The 18,224-nt window shown below is 46.6% G+C and overlaps 1 protein-coding gene across 11 annotated transcripts in view; it reads right to left on the reverse strand.

The window, feature by feature from the left end:
* Positions 1 to 18,224, reverse strand: part of LOC120947859 (tensin-2) — a 109,196-nt gene that overhangs the window by 39,313 nt on the left and 51,659 nt on the right. Inside the window, exon 1 of one of the 11 annotated variants that reach the window (XM_040363637.2) lies at positions 3,187 to 3,302. The exons of 9 other annotated variants lie outside the window; for them this stretch is intronic. In XM_040363637.2, the coding sequence (XP_040219571.2) occupies positions 3,187 to 3,267 (81 nt within the window). In that variant the 5' untranslated portion in view covers positions 3,268 to 3,302. Of the gene's footprint in view, positions 1 to 484; positions 814 to 3,186; positions 3,303 to 18,224 lie in introns of those variants that run through there. One more of the 11 variants, XM_040363636.2, reaches the window with a different exon arrangement.

The raw sequence follows: 18,224 nt of genomic DNA on the forward strand, positions 1-18,224 counted from the left end.
TATATTGTTTTTTTTTTTTTTGGAGGCTTGGAATGTTGGAAGATTGGTTTCCGCTCCGATGGGGAAGGAAATTTGTGAGGTAGACTCATAGCAAGACACAGGGCAGGCTGTTCCGCAGTCATCACAATGTCAGCAATACCCAGAATATTGGGTTTGAATTTGCTTCATCGGGACGATGAAACGGCGTGTCGCCATAGGCAGCATGTTTTGCATAATTCGCGACATTGGACACTGCCGGCGAGAGTACTCGGGGGGGCACTATTCGGATGATGTTTTTCTCATTAACCTAACGGTCACGCATGACCACTCTCCAATGTCCAGCCAATCCAGCCTCGCGTTGGGTCAATTAGCTGGAAACAATCTACAATGGCGACAGCTCCGGTTCGATTGCAAAAGCTGTGGTAACCCCCGCCCGCTTGTGTGTATAAGTGTGCTTACTGTCGGGAAACCGGGGAAAGAGATTTCTTACAGAGGATCATCGTACATTTTCCAGGAAAAAAGATGCATGCAGCACCGTGAACGCAATCCGGTGCAGGAACGTGGTGACGGAGCAGCGCGGCACGGTTGGATCGTTCGTCTCGTCGTAGTGATCATCGTACATCCCTTCCAAACCCTTCCCGGTGCGTGTCGTCGTCGTCGGGCGGCGGCCTCAGAACCAACTATACCAACACAGCACACGATGCCTTGGATGGGCTAGCCGACGCGGGACAGCGTCAACGAAACGAAACGTAAACACAACAGCGCTTGTCCGGTGTCCGATGGGGCCAACGACGCCGGGTCGCGTACATTTATTTGCCGGTGCCAATTTTCGCTTGCTCAAGCCAAAAGTTGATATGTTTCCATCGGTTCACCAGCCCTCTACCGCCCCGTCTGTGAGGTAAGATGTCGCTTTCCTTTGCACTTTTTATTTTTTGCACAGTATGTTGATCACTCGCGCGGGTAAGTGAGAAGTGGGTGTATGTGGATGTGTGTGTGCGCGTTAGAGTATGTGTGATTGCTTGCAGCTCTAACTACTGCCCATAAATTATCGATCCTTTCGCACTGCTCTCGGTGTCACTGGACGGCGTTCGACGAGTACGTGCCGGTTCATCAAACCATTAGATTTGCCTTTCCTTCCTTTTAGGCCATTCCTCAGGGGCTGTTGTTGTGCGAGGACGATCGCATTTTATCGCTTGATTTGCTTGTAAAACTGCAGCAACACCTCTAAATCACTAGCCTATAACATGCGGTGAAGCGATATACAGTACAGCTCATGACAATTTCAACAACTCACACGTTTTCAATGGCACACGATCTTACGGGCGAAGAGGTATATCTCAATAAAAAAAAGGTACAAACAAAGTGTAAATAAACGTGATGAAGGTGTATGTGTGGAGGACGCTATACTCCATTTGCCATCGGGCAATGTGACAATATTCGCACCTTTCCGTAAAAGGCTATGCAAATTATGTGCTCAATTCGATCAACATTAACGGTTCAGGGTTCGTAACGAGCTAATGAAGCAAACGCAGCACTATTCTGTAGGTTCAAATGGGAAGACACCGTTATTTGTGTTGGAGTGTCTTTTGTTTATTGCTTTTAGTTACGATTTGTATTGAGAGTCATGTTTATGTTGTTTTGTCTAATTGCAGCACCAAGAAACGCGAATCAAAGTATCAATACAGTCTTTCATTGACGGGATCATGATCATGAGTGCAATTTTTCTCAATGTTTTTACTACACACACTTTTTTGCTACTTTCTTCTGATGACATTTGTTGTCTTCCTGTTCTAATCTCTCACGCGCGCTAACAATAAAACGGAACAAAATATGTTCAAGTTATTTCTAGACGACGTTACCGTTCGTCCGTTCCTAATTCACGGTCAAAAATACACTTAACTTCAGAAACGGTGTAGTTTAGCGACATTAACGATTGTTTTTGCTTTGCAATCTTCATGTCCGCACAACGTAGAAATTCGCAAAGTGAAGAACCACATAAACAAATCACTCGTTACATGGTTGCTTTCGTTTTTTTCTGTTATGGGTGCTTGGTTTTGCACATTTGTGGCATTTTTTTCTCTTCTTCTGACGGGCGTCGATGCGTTCTGAAACGATTTCACCAACTGTGCTGCGAATGACATCATCTGTGGGCCAAATTTAGCCAAATTTTGACGAAACAAAACGGCATGGAAAAGAAATCAGCTGAGCTTGAACCTCCCGAACCAAAGGTTTGAGATCGCGTAGATCTATGTGACTAGAAAACTGAAAAGGGTAATCGTACACACAAAACTAGGACAGGCAATGATGAGATGAGCACACGCATTCGCACTATTTACACTGTGCAGGGCCGGCCAGCAAACGCTTGGCTGGCAAAGAAACGCGTTCGGTTTTACAAGTGCCCTCGATGGGGAACGAAAACCGGTCGAATTAGCTGACCTCCCGTTGCTGTGCCGTGGATTCGTAGCGCAAAATCTAAACCGAGCTAACCGATCAAAAGGCACCGATCGCAGAGGGAAAAAGTAACGTTACACGGGGCATTGCACATCGCTATCGATCGTAATCATCGAGCTATTAATCACTTGTAACATTTGACCCACTATCGGTCCGGTCTATCAGTTCAGGGCTTGGGCTGTGCTTTCCTTCTCGAGAGATCGCCTATTAGAGGGATTAATTACATTTTATTAACACTTCCACTATTTACACTGAGCGCGGCGGCCACACCAAACGTGGCTGGCGAGGCGTTGCATTACGCTGCGGAAAGATGAAGCGCACGGTTCTTTCGAATGCACAAACGCGTCTTTAGTGCGCAAACATTGCCCATTTTTAACAGTTAATTTGAAACCCCTAACGAGCGGGAAAGAGTTGTCCTCACGTACGTAAAATCAATGTAGAAAGGAATGGGATGGCAACACCCTAAAGGGACACATACACACACCCAGCTATTTAAGGGGGATTAGAGGAATCTTCATCTTCAGAAGCACTAACTGTCAGCAAATAGACACTCAAGCATTATGTATGTACAGCTATGTCCAATAATGTCCATCTTTTGGACAGTTGTTGAACTGTTGTTAGCAAACATCAAGAGGCACACAAAACACACACACGCACACGCACACATTCGGGGTGCAACAATTAGCACACCATTAGCGCCCCGTTTAGGCGCTTAACGATTTATCCAAAGACAACTAATAAGTCCATTTCGGGTACCGTCGTGCTGCGACCGGGGACATTGCGACAGATGCAGCAGCAATGCAGTTCTCTGCTGCAGTGCGTAAGGAGTGCTCCCATAGCCGTGGCCGGGACGCACCACCGGTTTGGGGAGAGGCCTACTAGTTTGGCGTCCTTCCAACAGACGCTAACCGCAACGACGCTAACTCACACCACCATTCTGCGCACTTTCTGCGTACTTTGGAGTTAACTGTTACCACGTTTGATGGACTTTAGCTTCGTAACGTTTGGAAGTGTAGAGTCGGAGATTATGCGGTACACTAAGTCGCGAAAATTCGAACTACAAGTCGTTTGAAAAACAAAATGGAAATAGAAGGAAAAAAGGTCGGTAGCACCGGGAGACGTGTCTACGCGCTAGGACATGTATCACTGCACTGCGCTAGGTCAAAAAGGAGATTCGATGCCGTTTCCGTCCGGGGGGCAAGGTCCCCGTCCCTGTCCTCGACATTGCGTGCGAAAAGGACAAACTGACACACTGAGTACTGCACAGTGGAAACGAATCAGTACTTTCAGCGGTCAAGTTTCTTCCATTTTACATACTTTTGCATCAATATTTTTGTATTTGGGAGTGTTGCTTAGTCTAAACGAAAGCAAAATCTAAAGAATCTGTGCATTTAAAGTTCAATGTTCACACAAAATATGCATTCTTTAGAAATAATATTCAGTAGAAGTGCCAATTTGGTCCACCCTGTACTGTTCTACCATCCACTCTCACACACACAGTATCAAAATACCGGCGTCGGTTTGTTTTGACGGATTTTGAAGCATGCGCGCATGGCGTCCTGGTTGCCGTTTTGCTGACGACATTGCCATCTCTTTTTTCCTTTGCGTGTAAAACAACTACTGTGACCGATGGTATTAGACGCCGAGAGAGCCGTAAGGGAAAGTCCGTAGACATATGCTTGCGCCATGGGGCCATGTGCTTGCGAACGCAAACTTTCTCACCCGATAATGTCAAGGATGTACAAGGCATCGTTGAAGGATACACCAATGGAGCATGTGCAGGAGAGTCTCAGTAACAACGAACGTACAAACATCTCACGAGAATGTTTGTTTGCTAAGTGTATGATCTCACCAAGCACATTTCCCGCCAAAAGTTTCAAAGACACACACAAGTACCTGTTGCTCTCAGGAAGTACAATGATACGCTCAAACGCTTTGTAGCGCAGTTATTAGTTATTAAGATACCTTTGATTTGCGCGTTCAAAGGTTGTACCATTTAGCTCCAAAGCCTTGCACGACGATACCCGGTGGAACAGGTTTTGCGCAGTACGTACACCGCTCCTCACAGAGGTCCTCATTAGCGTAGAGGGAAAATTAAAATGCAATCAACAAATTTGTTGCAGCCGGCGGCACGTATCAAACGTGCCGCGCATGGAACCGCATTGTACGAGTACGCCTTCTAGTGCAAATCACCTTCACCGACGGCCAACCACCAACACTGGTTTGATCAGCGCTTGATCGAGAAGTTCGACTAGTTGGGTTTATTATTTGCATAGCTGCACGCAACACACCGCTAAATCAACGCTTCCAGCCCGAACGGAAACTCCATGATAAATATCTCTCCACCGGTGGGGAGGGCTTTTAATTTTCCACCGTCTCGTAGCATCTCAGACATCGCAGCCCTCGATCGAGGCGTGATATGTGCGCCTTTGAGAGAAAAAAAAGAATTCTTTCGCCAATTGAAATTGCTAGTAGAGCGGTACGGGGTAGTACATACCCCTGTCACTTATAATCCCTAGCATACCTTCGCTAATTCACTATTGCTGTTGACTGTGCTGTTTATCAGTTTCAAACACACATACACCTCGCAAGTCCCATTCAGGTGCGGGAACTGCGAAACATGTAAGCAAAAAGATACGCTCACACACCACGTTCCAAAACTAGGGCATCAGATGGTGCGCGCGCTCACGCCTATGTGGCAGGGTTTGGGGTCGCTTGGTGTCAAATCGAGAACTGTTTGCACCAATTAGTTGCTTAATTGATCACTCAACTCTGACACGATAAGACGGTCCCGAGGAGGCGATCGGTTGTGTGATTTAAATCCAGTTCACTGTGCACATAATCTCGCATTTCGCATGGAGACTGACCACCAGAGCACCAGCAGGTCTATGTGTGTTGTTTACAGGAAAAGCCGTTGGCGATAAGGAAAGAAAAAACTTGTCCCAAGCCCCCGGGCTGGATTATCTTAATTGATCTGATTGGGAAGTTGGCCAGGGCGTTTTTACTTCTTCTTCTTTATGGCTACAAATTTGCCTGTGAAAGGAAGAGTTCGCGATACCGCCAATTCCAGCCCATTTGAAGGATTAACATATTTGGAAACGCCAAATATGCATACATTATGGCCGTTGATAAATGGTCCTGTTATGATTGGTGTCGGTGTAGGCAAGATACGAGAAGGCAGGCGAAAAGGTTTATTGGGATGAATATAACCAATCAAACAAAACGGAGGGAAATGTGGCTTTGAGCATTCAATAATATGCAAATGCCAAATATTTCAGCAACAGGTGTTCAGAAGTGGCGATGTTGCAAAGGAAACATATTTATTAATCTTTGAAATGTTTCGTGCGCCAAACCATTGCCTAGAGATTTCCTTATGGCCAATGACATACAGATGAGATCTTAAAGGTTGCGCCGCATACTCGCGATCGTCAACGATGCAAATGTGACAAAATTCACCAAAATGGCGAAGTGCATCTTGAAACCTCATAGAAGTGAGATTTCGCCTTGCGGGTTGCCTGTCTGATGTTCTCCAAACGCAAATAAAACCACGAAACCTGAGAACCGGTTCGTAAGCCTGGTTTTTATTTTTCTGCAATGGGCCAAACATTTCCGAGAAAAAACAGATTCTTGCCGCCCTTGCGAGCGCGCTGTTTGGAATTTGGGCTACTTGGGCAATTTTTGGCGCGCATCCAGCACCGCGAGGAAGCCGGTTTATGTTTTTTTTTTGCTTCTTGGGGACAACTTGGGACGCAATAAACAACAACGCTGCTTTACACCGCACCAGTTGGAAAGTGAGAGAGACGTGTGATCTGTCAACGGTGGCATCTTGAATTCCTGATGCGCACGATCGAGAATGCACACCAAAAGAAAAGAAACGTGCAAGTGTGTGGCGGAGATGCACCTCGATGACCTTGAGAACGATCTTCTCCGCACGCTCAGCCCACTGTCACCTGGCACGACGACGACGACGCAGGCAACCCACTGTCAAGGCCATTAGACGGCGTCATCGTAAGTCTTGCGGGATCTCTATCCCACAGCAGAAGCTGCTGCATCTTTCTGGCCTGATGGTGACGCAGGACGTTGATTAACGTGCTCGTTAGATGTCATCCCGCTTCCGACGGAAGGGAGCAGCTGATCGTTAAACAACGACACGGGCGTACGTTGCGAAGATTATCTACATTGTTCAGTCAACCATTTTGTAATGGCGATAATATTTCATCCGCGCTTTGGTCTTGTGAACCTTGTGAATAGCGAGAACTCCCTTGGAATGATCTTGTGCCTCAAAGTGAATGTCTGATGCGAAATTCATCACGCGCAAACATCTACAAGTACCATCGCCGTGGACTATCGATTAGACAGAAAAAAAACCCTTTTCGAACATCAGTTGGAAGAGCGCAAAGGCTGAATCTTGAGATTGTTTGATGTTTGCTTAAAAACACCCAAGTGCCAACGGCACAAGTGCACATGGCCCCGGCGGCCATGGTTGCACAATCTTTGGGAAGCGACTCGTGCGCTGAATTGACTTAGATAGTTGCGCAGTGCGCGGTAGCGCCCGCGTACGAAACTGTTCCCGAATGGAGGCAAACGGTACGGGAATCGAATCGCCTTCCCCGGTGTGTGTGCTCATTGACTCATCACTAAAAATAGACACCCGATTCATGCTGCCTGCTTTGCCTGGTGGTCAGTGTGCGATACGAAAGAATAAAGCGCACACAAACGATTTGCGCGTGTTTTGCAAGCTCGCGTCGATTATCATTCTGCCGCGAGACCGAGGGCGCGAGAGAGCGCTTGGACAAACTCGATGAAAAGCTTTGTGCTTCTTTAATTTGTCGTTAATTTTTCTTCGTTCTTCTTTTGGCAGATCTCTTTTTGCTTGATTTCGCTTCTAAGCGACTAATAAACGTAGCGTTGTGCCTTGCGGTTTTAACTTGACAGCCACGCGGAAGAACGTTTTTCCCGCAGTGAGAAGATTATAAAATGGCAAAATTTTTGGCGAAGGACATACGCTTGCTGGGTAAACGCGACAAACAAAAACTCCTCAAACCGGTTCCTGCTGGGTTCCCACCTCGCATTGTCATAATTTTTCGCTGTCAGATCGTTAAAACCGATTTTGCATAAATGAGCCGCACCATGCTCCCTCTGAGCAAAAGGGCACACACTGCGGCCGAGTGACCAAAGTGACCGGGGCAATAGGCATTCATGATCCCGCTCTGGAGAGAATGGACTGCTGCGGCTGCCGCTGCTGCTGCAGGTTGACACTGGCTTGTCGTGTCATCCCGCGATTGTCCATGGAACTTGCCAAACGACTTCGCGCGTCCTCCGGGACGCCGGGATGGTGCTTAATGCAAATTTATTTTTTATCTTCCCCATGCACACCGTTCGCGAGAAGACACTCCCGGTGGCAGTGCATCCTCGAGGTGCTGTGTCCTTTGCGCAGAGGTGCAGAGAATGAGGCACCTCGGCAGCCCACCAAAGAACCGGCACCACAACGTGCGAACACATTGGAGCGCATGAATGGATTCTTAAATGAGGCAATTTTTCAGCGATCCCCGCAACCGTTCCCCATTTGCCCGCGTATGATCGCACGGCATCGCATTGCAGCCTTGTGCGTGTTCTGACCGGAACGTTATCATGTTACGCCGGCGTACAAGTCAATTGTGCCGATATTGACATGAAAAATGGAACGTTTCATGTACGGCGACAGCGGGAGAGAGAGAGAGCGTGCGGACCCAGCGAAAAAAAAGCTTCCTTTGCTTGAGGCGCATCTTGGCCGGGTTATACTACCTGTTTGTGATGACGCTGAAGCCGATTTTATCTTCCCAGCACGGAAAATATTGATGTCCATTCGGTGCGGCTAATCGACAGCTAATGGAAGTTCCGGTTTTTGTGCTGCGTGTCCCTATTTTGCTACAATAACAAATCCCAGACTGTTTGCGTCATCTAGTGGGTGCAGAACGTACACTTCTATATGGCGGTGGTTTCAAATGTGATAACATTAGGTAAAGAAAAGGGCATATGAAACTGTTAACGTTCAAAGTTGAATCATTCGCGAGCTGGTCTGAAGGCGAAATTATTTATCAGGAAATTGTCGTGTATCGTGTTCAACACACACCTCGCACGCACTATCGCACGCATACCCAAATGATTGATAGTGTTTAAATTGCCTACACGACGCATAACGCAACTCCGTCTAGACCTCCAAATTATTCCGAATCGTGGGGCGTGGGTCTGAAGAACGCAATGGAACTGATTTGTTGACAGCTCAATTTAGTGAGCGTCCGTAATTGGTTAGCAGCAAAACAGCTGTCCATGACAGGTACTAAGTTACTAAATAAACAGACACTTTTGCTAGGTGAATACTTCGTCTCAAAGATCTAGCAAGATCTTCTTGTTTGTTTTCTAAACCATTCATAAGAGTGGCATTAAAGCTATCGACACATCCAGCACCCTGCAGCGATACAATTAGTAGAGGCATTTGTCTCAATCTAACCAGCTCCACACCTTCCAAAGTTGCCTCCAGCACCTGAGATCGGGGCTGTTTACTTACAAAAGTGATAATACATTGATATCAGGTTTCACAACCCCTCAATTGGATTACGTCTCACCAAATCACGATTCCGCTCAATAACGACCCATCGATAGCACACTACTCACCCCTTTGCCACATCGCTCTGACCGACCACCCTGGAGCGGGTGACCCATGACATTGCGAAAGTCGTTCAATCAAATGCACCGCCGTTCAACATTCTATTAGCGACCGTCGCAGGCTTCGTCACTCAAACTGGTTTCCAATCGACCGTGCTGTGGTGGTGGTGGTGATGGTGGCTATCAGGCATGATTATGGTCACCTGACAGCAGCGGGAGCCCACCAAGGTGTGTACCTTAATCAAGAGCAAACAAACATCGTACCCTGGCCAACGTGCGGTCATTCAAGGCAGGGTAGGGAACGGGAAAGAGAGCCCAGCTTGTCACCGTTCCGTTTGGCGACGGTGCGCAAGCGACAATTAAAAGCAATTATAATCGTAAATTAAGCCTTCCTTTTCTTGTACCGGCGGCAAACAGGTACGCGACCGCCTTCACGAAGGAACCGCCACAGAAAGGGTGTCTTATTTAACGTATTCAAACAGCTCACAGTAGTGCGGGTTCGAAGGGCCGTACTTCCGATTGGTGTGCGCATTCGGTTCAGCATGTGCTGAATTGAATAGGTGCTTTTTTTCTAGAGCACACTGTGACAAATTCGCAGAAGCCATGCCCTGCTAATAAATGATCATCACAGCTAATAGAAGGCATCACTGATGACACGTGAATTTATTGCTGTCACTGCCTTGAACGCGCAACACAACTAAACCCCTTCATCAAAGTGCGGAACATCGGACGGACGCAGCCGACCCTAATGCTAGTGATTTGCAGCGCTACAGCTCCAGCTATTAAACGGAACAAGATTGCACTGCTGCTGCAATGCTACCTCCTCCAACGCAAACCGCTGACATCACACACTTTATGAAGAATTGTTGTGTCTTGCACAGACCATCACTGCGGTATCTGTGTTCATCTAGTGTTGTAGTTAATTACAACACGGTGGCTCTAGCGCACACGCAACATGTTAGACGAAGGTTGCGTGCACTTGGCGTGCGCGGGTGCCTGACCTACGTACTACAAATTAATTGCTCGCCTCATAACGAGCGATCGTGCGCGATAATCAAACAAACACACAGTGCGATTGGGCACGGTAAAAAGAGTGACACGCGGGTGCTAATAGTATACGCAAATAAGCGTATTATAGGGCATCCCCGTCGAACGCGTGAAGTCATGTTTCACAAATAGTCCACCCAAATAGTTGCCACCCGCTGCACGCGCCCGTAGCGCCACACCGCAGCGTAAGATGACCGTATGGTGGTGGAACCAAACAAAATCATACACCACCATCAGCATTTACAGCAGTGACAGCAGCTGTCATGAACTTTTGACACTTGCCATATGTCTACGCTTGCCAATGTGTGTAGGACCAATCAGTGGGAGTGGAAGAGCTCATTTTTCATCTCGGTCGGCTGAGGAGGAGGCCACCCAACAAGACAAATCACGATGCTGCCATACGCGTGTCCACCTCGCCCGTGTGCAGAGGTCGGCGACAACCTGCAGACAGGTTGCAAATTTGTCCAAGACGCGGACGGGCTTAGAAAATAAAAGATTGAAATCGTGTCTCACACGCATTACTAACACGATCTTCACCTGAGGCTTTGAAATTGATCATATTTAAATGTCAAATTGGAAATCGTACAAAACGATGTGTCCGAGACTCGTTTCGCTTCAAAGAATCTTGGGGCCAGCAGGTGAAGCCTACCACCGCCCCGATCCATCCGTGTCATTAACCTGCGAAAGAAAATCCAATTTCAACTTCATCATGCTCGGATCAATAATTCAAACAAAAAACGAACAAGGAACCGGTTCTAAGGGTGGACTGGCTGCGGGGTTTGAGTTCCCGGCCATCAATCATGGATGACCACACCGGGAGACTTCAGAATGCCACACCCTGAGCAGCAGAACCTCCCTGCCAGTTGGGTAACGACCTCACACACAAGTTTGCAGCCATCGTGACACCGTTTCCGAGCAGGGCAGTGAGCCTGCTTTATCGCTGCTCTCTTTCAAGAATGACCTTGTGGAATGCACTGTATCAAAGCACCGACAAACACCCTTCTTCAGCCCGAAGATGCCCAACTGCAAAATCTGAAACCGTTCCGCAAAGGTAATCAAGTGCCGATGAAATTTTGAACGACCCTTGGGCGAACGCTCATCACACCAGCGCAACCAAAACCCAGCATGGCCGGAGGGATCGCTAAGCAAGGTGACGGGCTAGAGGAAAGCCGAAAAGCTTTTAAAAATCAAAACATTATCAAATGAGCTTTTCCTTCCGTGTAAGGGCTTCGGGCTATGGGTTTGCGGGGCTGAATGTGGCGAGGTGTGGCCATTAAAACTCATCAGGGCTAATGATTGGGTCGCGTGTCCCTCCGGGATTCCAGCCCGTCGGAGAGTAATTATAAGGAGGGGCGCCCTTTAAAGCGGGTGGAATAAAAATGGGAGCTATTTTCCAATCTCGTCAGTTCGTTTTTTTCACTCTTTTTGGTGGGAAAACGGTAATTTGACACTTTCGGCGGTATAGTTCCTTCCCGTAAAAGGTTCGTTTGTCGTGCGGTGATGTCGGCGACACTACGAATCGTTTCGGAACGGCTGCAAAAATTTGCTGCACGGCTTCCGAGGTCGGATACCGGCATAACACAGCGAAGGGGGAACGGGAAAGCTCGAACTGCCTTAAAGTAAACCCAAGAAGGTTCGCTGCGTGACCGATGACGCGGTTTTCCGTGAACTATTTACTGTGAACGATTCCTTTGCGGCACGATTCTGCTTTGCGGCTTTGGTGTTTTGTTTGAAGTGAGTCAATGCGGGGCGGAAAGCACAAACCGTTTTTGCCCGGCTGCCGTAAAGCGAATGCGTGTCTTTCAACTCGGGAGGATTTAATTTATGCTAAAGATGGCAATAGCGAGAGTTGGCGGGACGCGGTTCATGAGTATCATGTCTAGCCATTATTGGGTACGCCACATTTGCGCAATCTCTTCGATGGGTTTCCGTAATTTGCTTCTTATTTTCAGCGAGCTCCGTTCCGGGCGACGATTTATTGATTGCTCTTACGCGGATCGCGACTTGATTTATGCTTAAGTAGCGCATACATTTGCTTGCCTTTACTTACATTATCTCCGATATTTAATGTCGCTGCAAAACGTACGATGAATCACTTTGCGTCCCGCTTTCTGATAAGCGTAACCAGTATTTAATTGCAATGAGTCAACGCTGAAAATATCAAACATTGCTGGAATGGAATTTAGTTGCAAATATTCCCAAGAGGAATGAGCATTTCTTCATCAAAACTCGGTCCATTCTAAACATACTAGCTGTTGAGGGACAAAATAATGGGACTGGGTGTAAGAAAAAAACCCGCGAATAAATCACCGTCCGGACCTATCCCAAAACCTCTCCGCGAACGTATGGGTCAAATCACGTCAAATTACTATCATTAGCCCGTGTAAGGTGAGGCAAGCCAGCTGGTGAGTATCGTCCTCTGTCCGTTGCTGGCACCGAGCACTGGTGTGGTGGGAAAGTCTTTTAATAATATTAAAATGAGCTGCGATTTCGTTTAGCGGCATTCGCTGGCATTAGCCGCTGGGGAAGATATTGAATATCAAACTCATTAGATTATGCAAGAGCGGGAGGATTTGTGGGAGCAGGCAGTACGAGTGGCTTTTGATTAGCCTTGAAGGTTGCGGAGGTTTGATTACATTTCAACTCTGGAACGAGCCCCATAGGGTCGTTTAAATATCGGAACAGATTTCCATAGTACATCTTTAATGCATTAAAGATATTAAAACTGGAGATGCTAGTGATAAACTGTGAAGCTATTGAAAGTATTTCTATAACGCTGACTCCTCCAATGATGTGATCAGTTATTTGCGGATGGTATTCATTACTCATGGTGATATATCTAGTGTAAAAAGCACTCAAAAAGAGCAAATAAAATACCCACGAACTACACAGATGATACAGTGCTCAATTCGCAGTACCAAGAATTCGTATCCGCAGCTGTTTACATCATACACACCTACACGCATTGAAGCGGTTGAAGTGTGTTCCATACGTTTCACCACTCCCTAAACATCCTCAGCACTCTCTCTCTCTCTCAAGAGAATCTTCCTTACGGAATTTACATCACAGCCTCGAAACATTAACCATATCACCACCTCTCTCTCCCATGCCCAGTCAGACAATACGCATAGCAGCAAATCCAAACCACTTTGTCGGCAAAACTACACCACCAACAGCACCGCACCACCACCACCACCAAGGCACTGCCATTCCGTTCTTGCGACTTGGGTAACGAAATATTACAACTATTATTTGCCATCTCAGCAGCCGCCGCCGCAAAACGCCAGCCAACAGGCCAATTTCATCTTTTAAACCGTTTTTCTACTTCACTGTCGGTTCTTGGAGGAGGAGAAAAAAGCAAAACTGAAGCTGGGGCGCCCGCTTGCAGAACAGCATAGACCATCACCAGCGCTCGATTGGTAACGGCTAAAAATAAGTCCAAGTCATGCTAGAGCAATGTGCGCAAACAGCTTCCCGTCCAGTTCGTTTTCGCTGGAGTTTCGGGATCGAAAGGTATATCTAATTAGCTGGCTACTTTCCAGACGCATTCGCGTTCGCTACTCACCTCGAGAAGGGGATGGTTTTGGTTGAGTGAGCGGTGTCTACGGTTCGAGTTGGTTCTTACACGTAAAGCGTGAAGGTTCGTATTACCCTTAGATAGATACATCTCTTCACTGCGGGTATTCTTGCACACAATGGGGAAAACATTTTGGACAAATCGTAATATTCAATTCATCGCGTTCTGTTACGCTTTGATTGCACAAATTGCGAATAGATGTTGATTATTTTGAAGTGTCAAACAATTAGTTTTATAATGCGAGAAGCAATTTATCTTGAGGACTGGAACCGGTCGATTTTATGCCATATGCTGCAGTTCTATGCATGCACCCCTCATAGTCGCTTCAAACGGGAAATAAGTTCTCATACATTTCCCTCTTCACAGAACGGAAGCACACAAACGCAATTCAAAAGTAACGTACACATACATATCCAGCAGGGGTAGGTTGCATTAGCATCATTAGCAAATCCTGTAGAAGACGCTAGAACGTCTCACCACAAACTCTGCCTCAACATTATCATAATCACTATGCGCACACCTGGTCCCATACAGTTCCGTTCATGCCTTCCGTGAATGGTTCCGTTTGTTGTACTGCGGGCCATAGCTTCTCTCACCTGGTTCTTAGCACAAGCTCGTTCGTGTGTTTCCGTGTGTGTTTGTTAAGAAAGAGACATGCTGCTGAGTGGCAATCAATCCATCAACGCGTTGTTTATCCGCGAAACCGTAACGCAGGACACGCGCGAGTCCTTGTCACGTTTGTCAACCGAACATGAGCGCGTGGTTTCGATAACAAGCTCGGGAGTGCCACAAAGCATGCGTGATCATCAATTGATTGATGAGTATGGGGTGAGGGGCGTTGAGAATTAGACGACATTCCTTCGCTTCAATTGTCATAGTGACATAGAATTTCGATATTTCTCAAGCAGTGCTCTCCATTTTGTACATACAGTTTACTGGCGCCTCTTTGACAATGTTGAGAAATAGGGGACGGGATTCTTATTGCTTAAAAGACAAAACAACAAACCCGTCGGGTCATCTTGGGTAGGTCCAATGCTACCGCTTATCTAACATCAATTTAATGCATGTCCAAGGACAGGTGCCGTAACTGTCTACTTTTTCAAACGAATCTTACGTAAGGGAAGCTTCGCAGTGATCTTCGCATATGCGTACATCACAACCGATGCGCTAACTTTGCTTCTCCGGGTCTTGTAGCACAATCGAAAGATCTTCAGGCAGGTAGGAAAAAGCTACCTCATGCAGAGGTTTCCGAGATTCTTGGAACACGCCGGGGCAGCAGCAGCGACATTTACGATCAACCGACCTAAACCGATGCCAGCCTGGCGGTGGTTAGTTTGGCGTGTCATAAAATCATAAATTCATTTCCGTTTGAATAAGCTTCCGAGGGGTTTGGAATTGCTGCAGACGGCATGAACGAATCTCAGATTCGAATAGTTTGTGTTATTTTTTGTTGGTGTGTTGTTGTTGTTTTTTTGCATAAAATCATATCTTGGAGTGATTTTGTATGTTGCCGATTGAAATGATGAGTGATCGAATGAGGTTCTTTCCGTCTTTCGTTGAAAGGAAGCGAAGCATTAAGGAGAAGACGAGTGGTCGATTGAACTGGTCCACACGATTAGAATAAAAACTAAGAATGGGATCAATATATGCAATTTGTGTCACACCAAACCTCAACCAACATGTTACAAACTAAGACAACGCACTATCAAAAACTCAAAACAAATAAACAGGTCCAGGCGTATGCTTACCGAGCCGGAGTAAGGAAAAATAATACAAGTTTTGCAAAGAAACAAACACAGCAAACACAATAACAGTTTAGCAAAATTACATTCCGCAAGAAGAAGCTACAAAAACGAAATAACAAAAGGCATAAGGTAAATAAGCACCAAAATGTTAAAATCGCACGAACATGTCTCTCGGTCGGTCAACTGAGCAAATACACGCCATTTGTGCTTAAGACAACGGGGGAGCAAACCTTCCAATCGGTTTCGGTGGTTCCGAAACCGTACAAGAAAAAAGAAAAAGGAAGAAACGCCACACCTCAGCACGTTGCGAAGCGGTTCCAAAAATTTCCCGTCCCCGCAACAGCAAAGACATAACACAGAACCGAAACGTTGGCTGGTTGGGAACGTGATTTGCATGGTTTATTAGTATTTAAGCGGACGACTGTTAGTTTTTTTGGATTCAGGTATTTTTTTCTTTTTAAAAACTATTGAGCTCATGGGTGTTTGCTTGCGTCAAATACTTGGAATCGAATGGACGCATGGGACATTTCCGCGTGGCACTCCGCAAAGGGGATTCCGTCCGTCGTTTGCGCATTCCGTAAGGGAGTCCACAGAGCTAATTCCAATTCATAAGTCCAGTATGATCATGTTTGCCCGCAAACATGAGCAGTTAAGATGTAAAAAAACCAGTACCTTCTGAGCTTGGGGATTAGTCAGAGGTGCGTTGCGCCACACAGTTTAGAACTCGACCGTGAGCCGAATGCATAGCAGGCGTACACATAATTGTTACCTTCTTGGAAAGCGGGCGGAATGGGTATTCCCGTTTTGTTTTGTACAAAATTTGACAGGTGTGATTAATTGCCAACAAGAGAGCTGCGGGCGCTGAAGCTGATTAAGCGGCTAAAGCGGTTCCTACCGTGTCGGTCGTAGTCTGGGATGGCCATGGAAGGGAGGTTTGTCACATCTTGTAAATGTTTGGGTCATCCCGCATGCCGACGAGGTTGGATTAAGGCAACAGTAGCCTTCAAGCATAAAACTCGCAACAACAAGAACGGCATTCAGGCCTACAAGCAGAATCCAAAACATTTCAAATAATAACCCACTTTAGCTGGAGACATACGCAATCGTTGCCGTCCCTGTGGCGTTCCACTCAACTGACATTAATTAATTGAATCACATACGCACAGCAGGGACTTGCAGAGTCAGAAAAAAGGATCTCTTTCACACGATACTGCAAAGACCTCGTCAGCGGCAACTGTAAATCGACTCACAAGTGAAGCGTCGTAAAGAGGCAACAGATATATCTTTGAACAAAAACGAAGAAATGTGCACACAAATTGAATTCTTTTCCCGACGACGGCCATCATCTGCAAGAGCAAAAACGGGTGGTTGCCATGAGTTGCATTCCAGTGGCTTTCGTATAGACACAGTAGGAAAAAAACAAGTCGTAACCGATCTCATCACTACGTCATCAGCGAACCCATTCGAAAGGCCTCTTCGTTCAGACATTCTGGCTGGATCCAGTAATCTATAGCACGTGTAGTGCAACTGTTTGTGCCAGAAGCTTCCTCAAGATATTCTTTGCAATTTCAGTTCCAAACACTCCGCGGGAAGGAACAACATGACACAGACGATCGTCAACCCCGAAACCACATGCCAAGAATGAGACATGAGGCGGAGTTCGTTGTGTCGTGCAATATGCTGCGCTGGCCTGTTGAAGAGACATATGACCCAACACTTGTCACTTGTCACTTGTCACTCAAAGCGGCTGGTTGTGCTCTCTCACTCTCCTATTTCCAAGTTGATTTTTTACCGCGATTTTCTTGTTGATTAAGGCTTGAATTGTTTTAGTTCGTTTAATTTGCACTCGCGCGTTCACGTATCACAAATTTGTGCGGCACCTGTGAATTGTACGGTTCAACATATAAACATTGCAATCCGCCTGCGGTTGTTGTGACCACTCACTGTTCAGTCGAACTTTGCGCTATTTTGCGATGGCGTCTGTGATCTGTAAGAAATGTGAAGGTGCTATTAGCAACGATCCAATTCCGTGCTTCGGTCTATGTGAACACTACTACCACGATAAGTGCATTGGACTTTCAACCCCGCTCCTGCGTGATTTTAAGAAGTCACAAAATTTATTCTGGGCTTGCGCGGATTGTGCTCAGCGCTTGCGGGCTGTTGACACTTTACGCTTCTCGCACGGCCTTTCTCGTGACGCTGCCTACCTGTTGGAATCGTTGCAGTCCGATTTCCGCGATTCCTCACGTTCTGTGCAGGCGGCATCAGCTGGCTTGCGACTTGAACTTTCCTCTTCACTGGATTGTTTTAGAAACGAGATAGCTTTGATGAAACAGGAATCAGCATCGTCAATTCGTTCCGTGAAAGATTTCATCGACTCACTTACTGCTTCTCACTCAATGGAACGCAACTACTCACAGGCTCCACTACTCACAACGCTTGATGAAGTTAAGCATGGCATCAAGGAGCTTGATCTCATGCACCGTGAGTTTCTCACTTCCTTCAACTCACTAATGAACAAGCTCAACTCTCATCTTGCCACGCATACTACTACATCGAGTACTCACCATTCTGCGATTCCTGCTACGCACTCAACGACCACGATTCCAGTTGCGGCCTCTAAGCTCACCCATCAAGCTGTTGGTGAGAATCCTTCTAAACGTCGATTGATGGATCGCTCTCCCGACCCATCGCCTACCAATACCGTTACACGCACTATGCTTTCATCGGGTACAGGGTTGTCCTGCAATAATATTACGACCGTTCCTGAACGCCCACGC

This window comes from Anopheles coluzzii, chromosome 2, assembly GCF_943734685.1.
Source record: "Anopheles coluzzii chromosome 2, AcolN3, whole genome shotgun sequence".
NCBI classification, from domain to species: Eukaryota; Metazoa; Arthropoda; class Insecta; order Diptera; family Culicidae; genus Anopheles; species Anopheles coluzzii.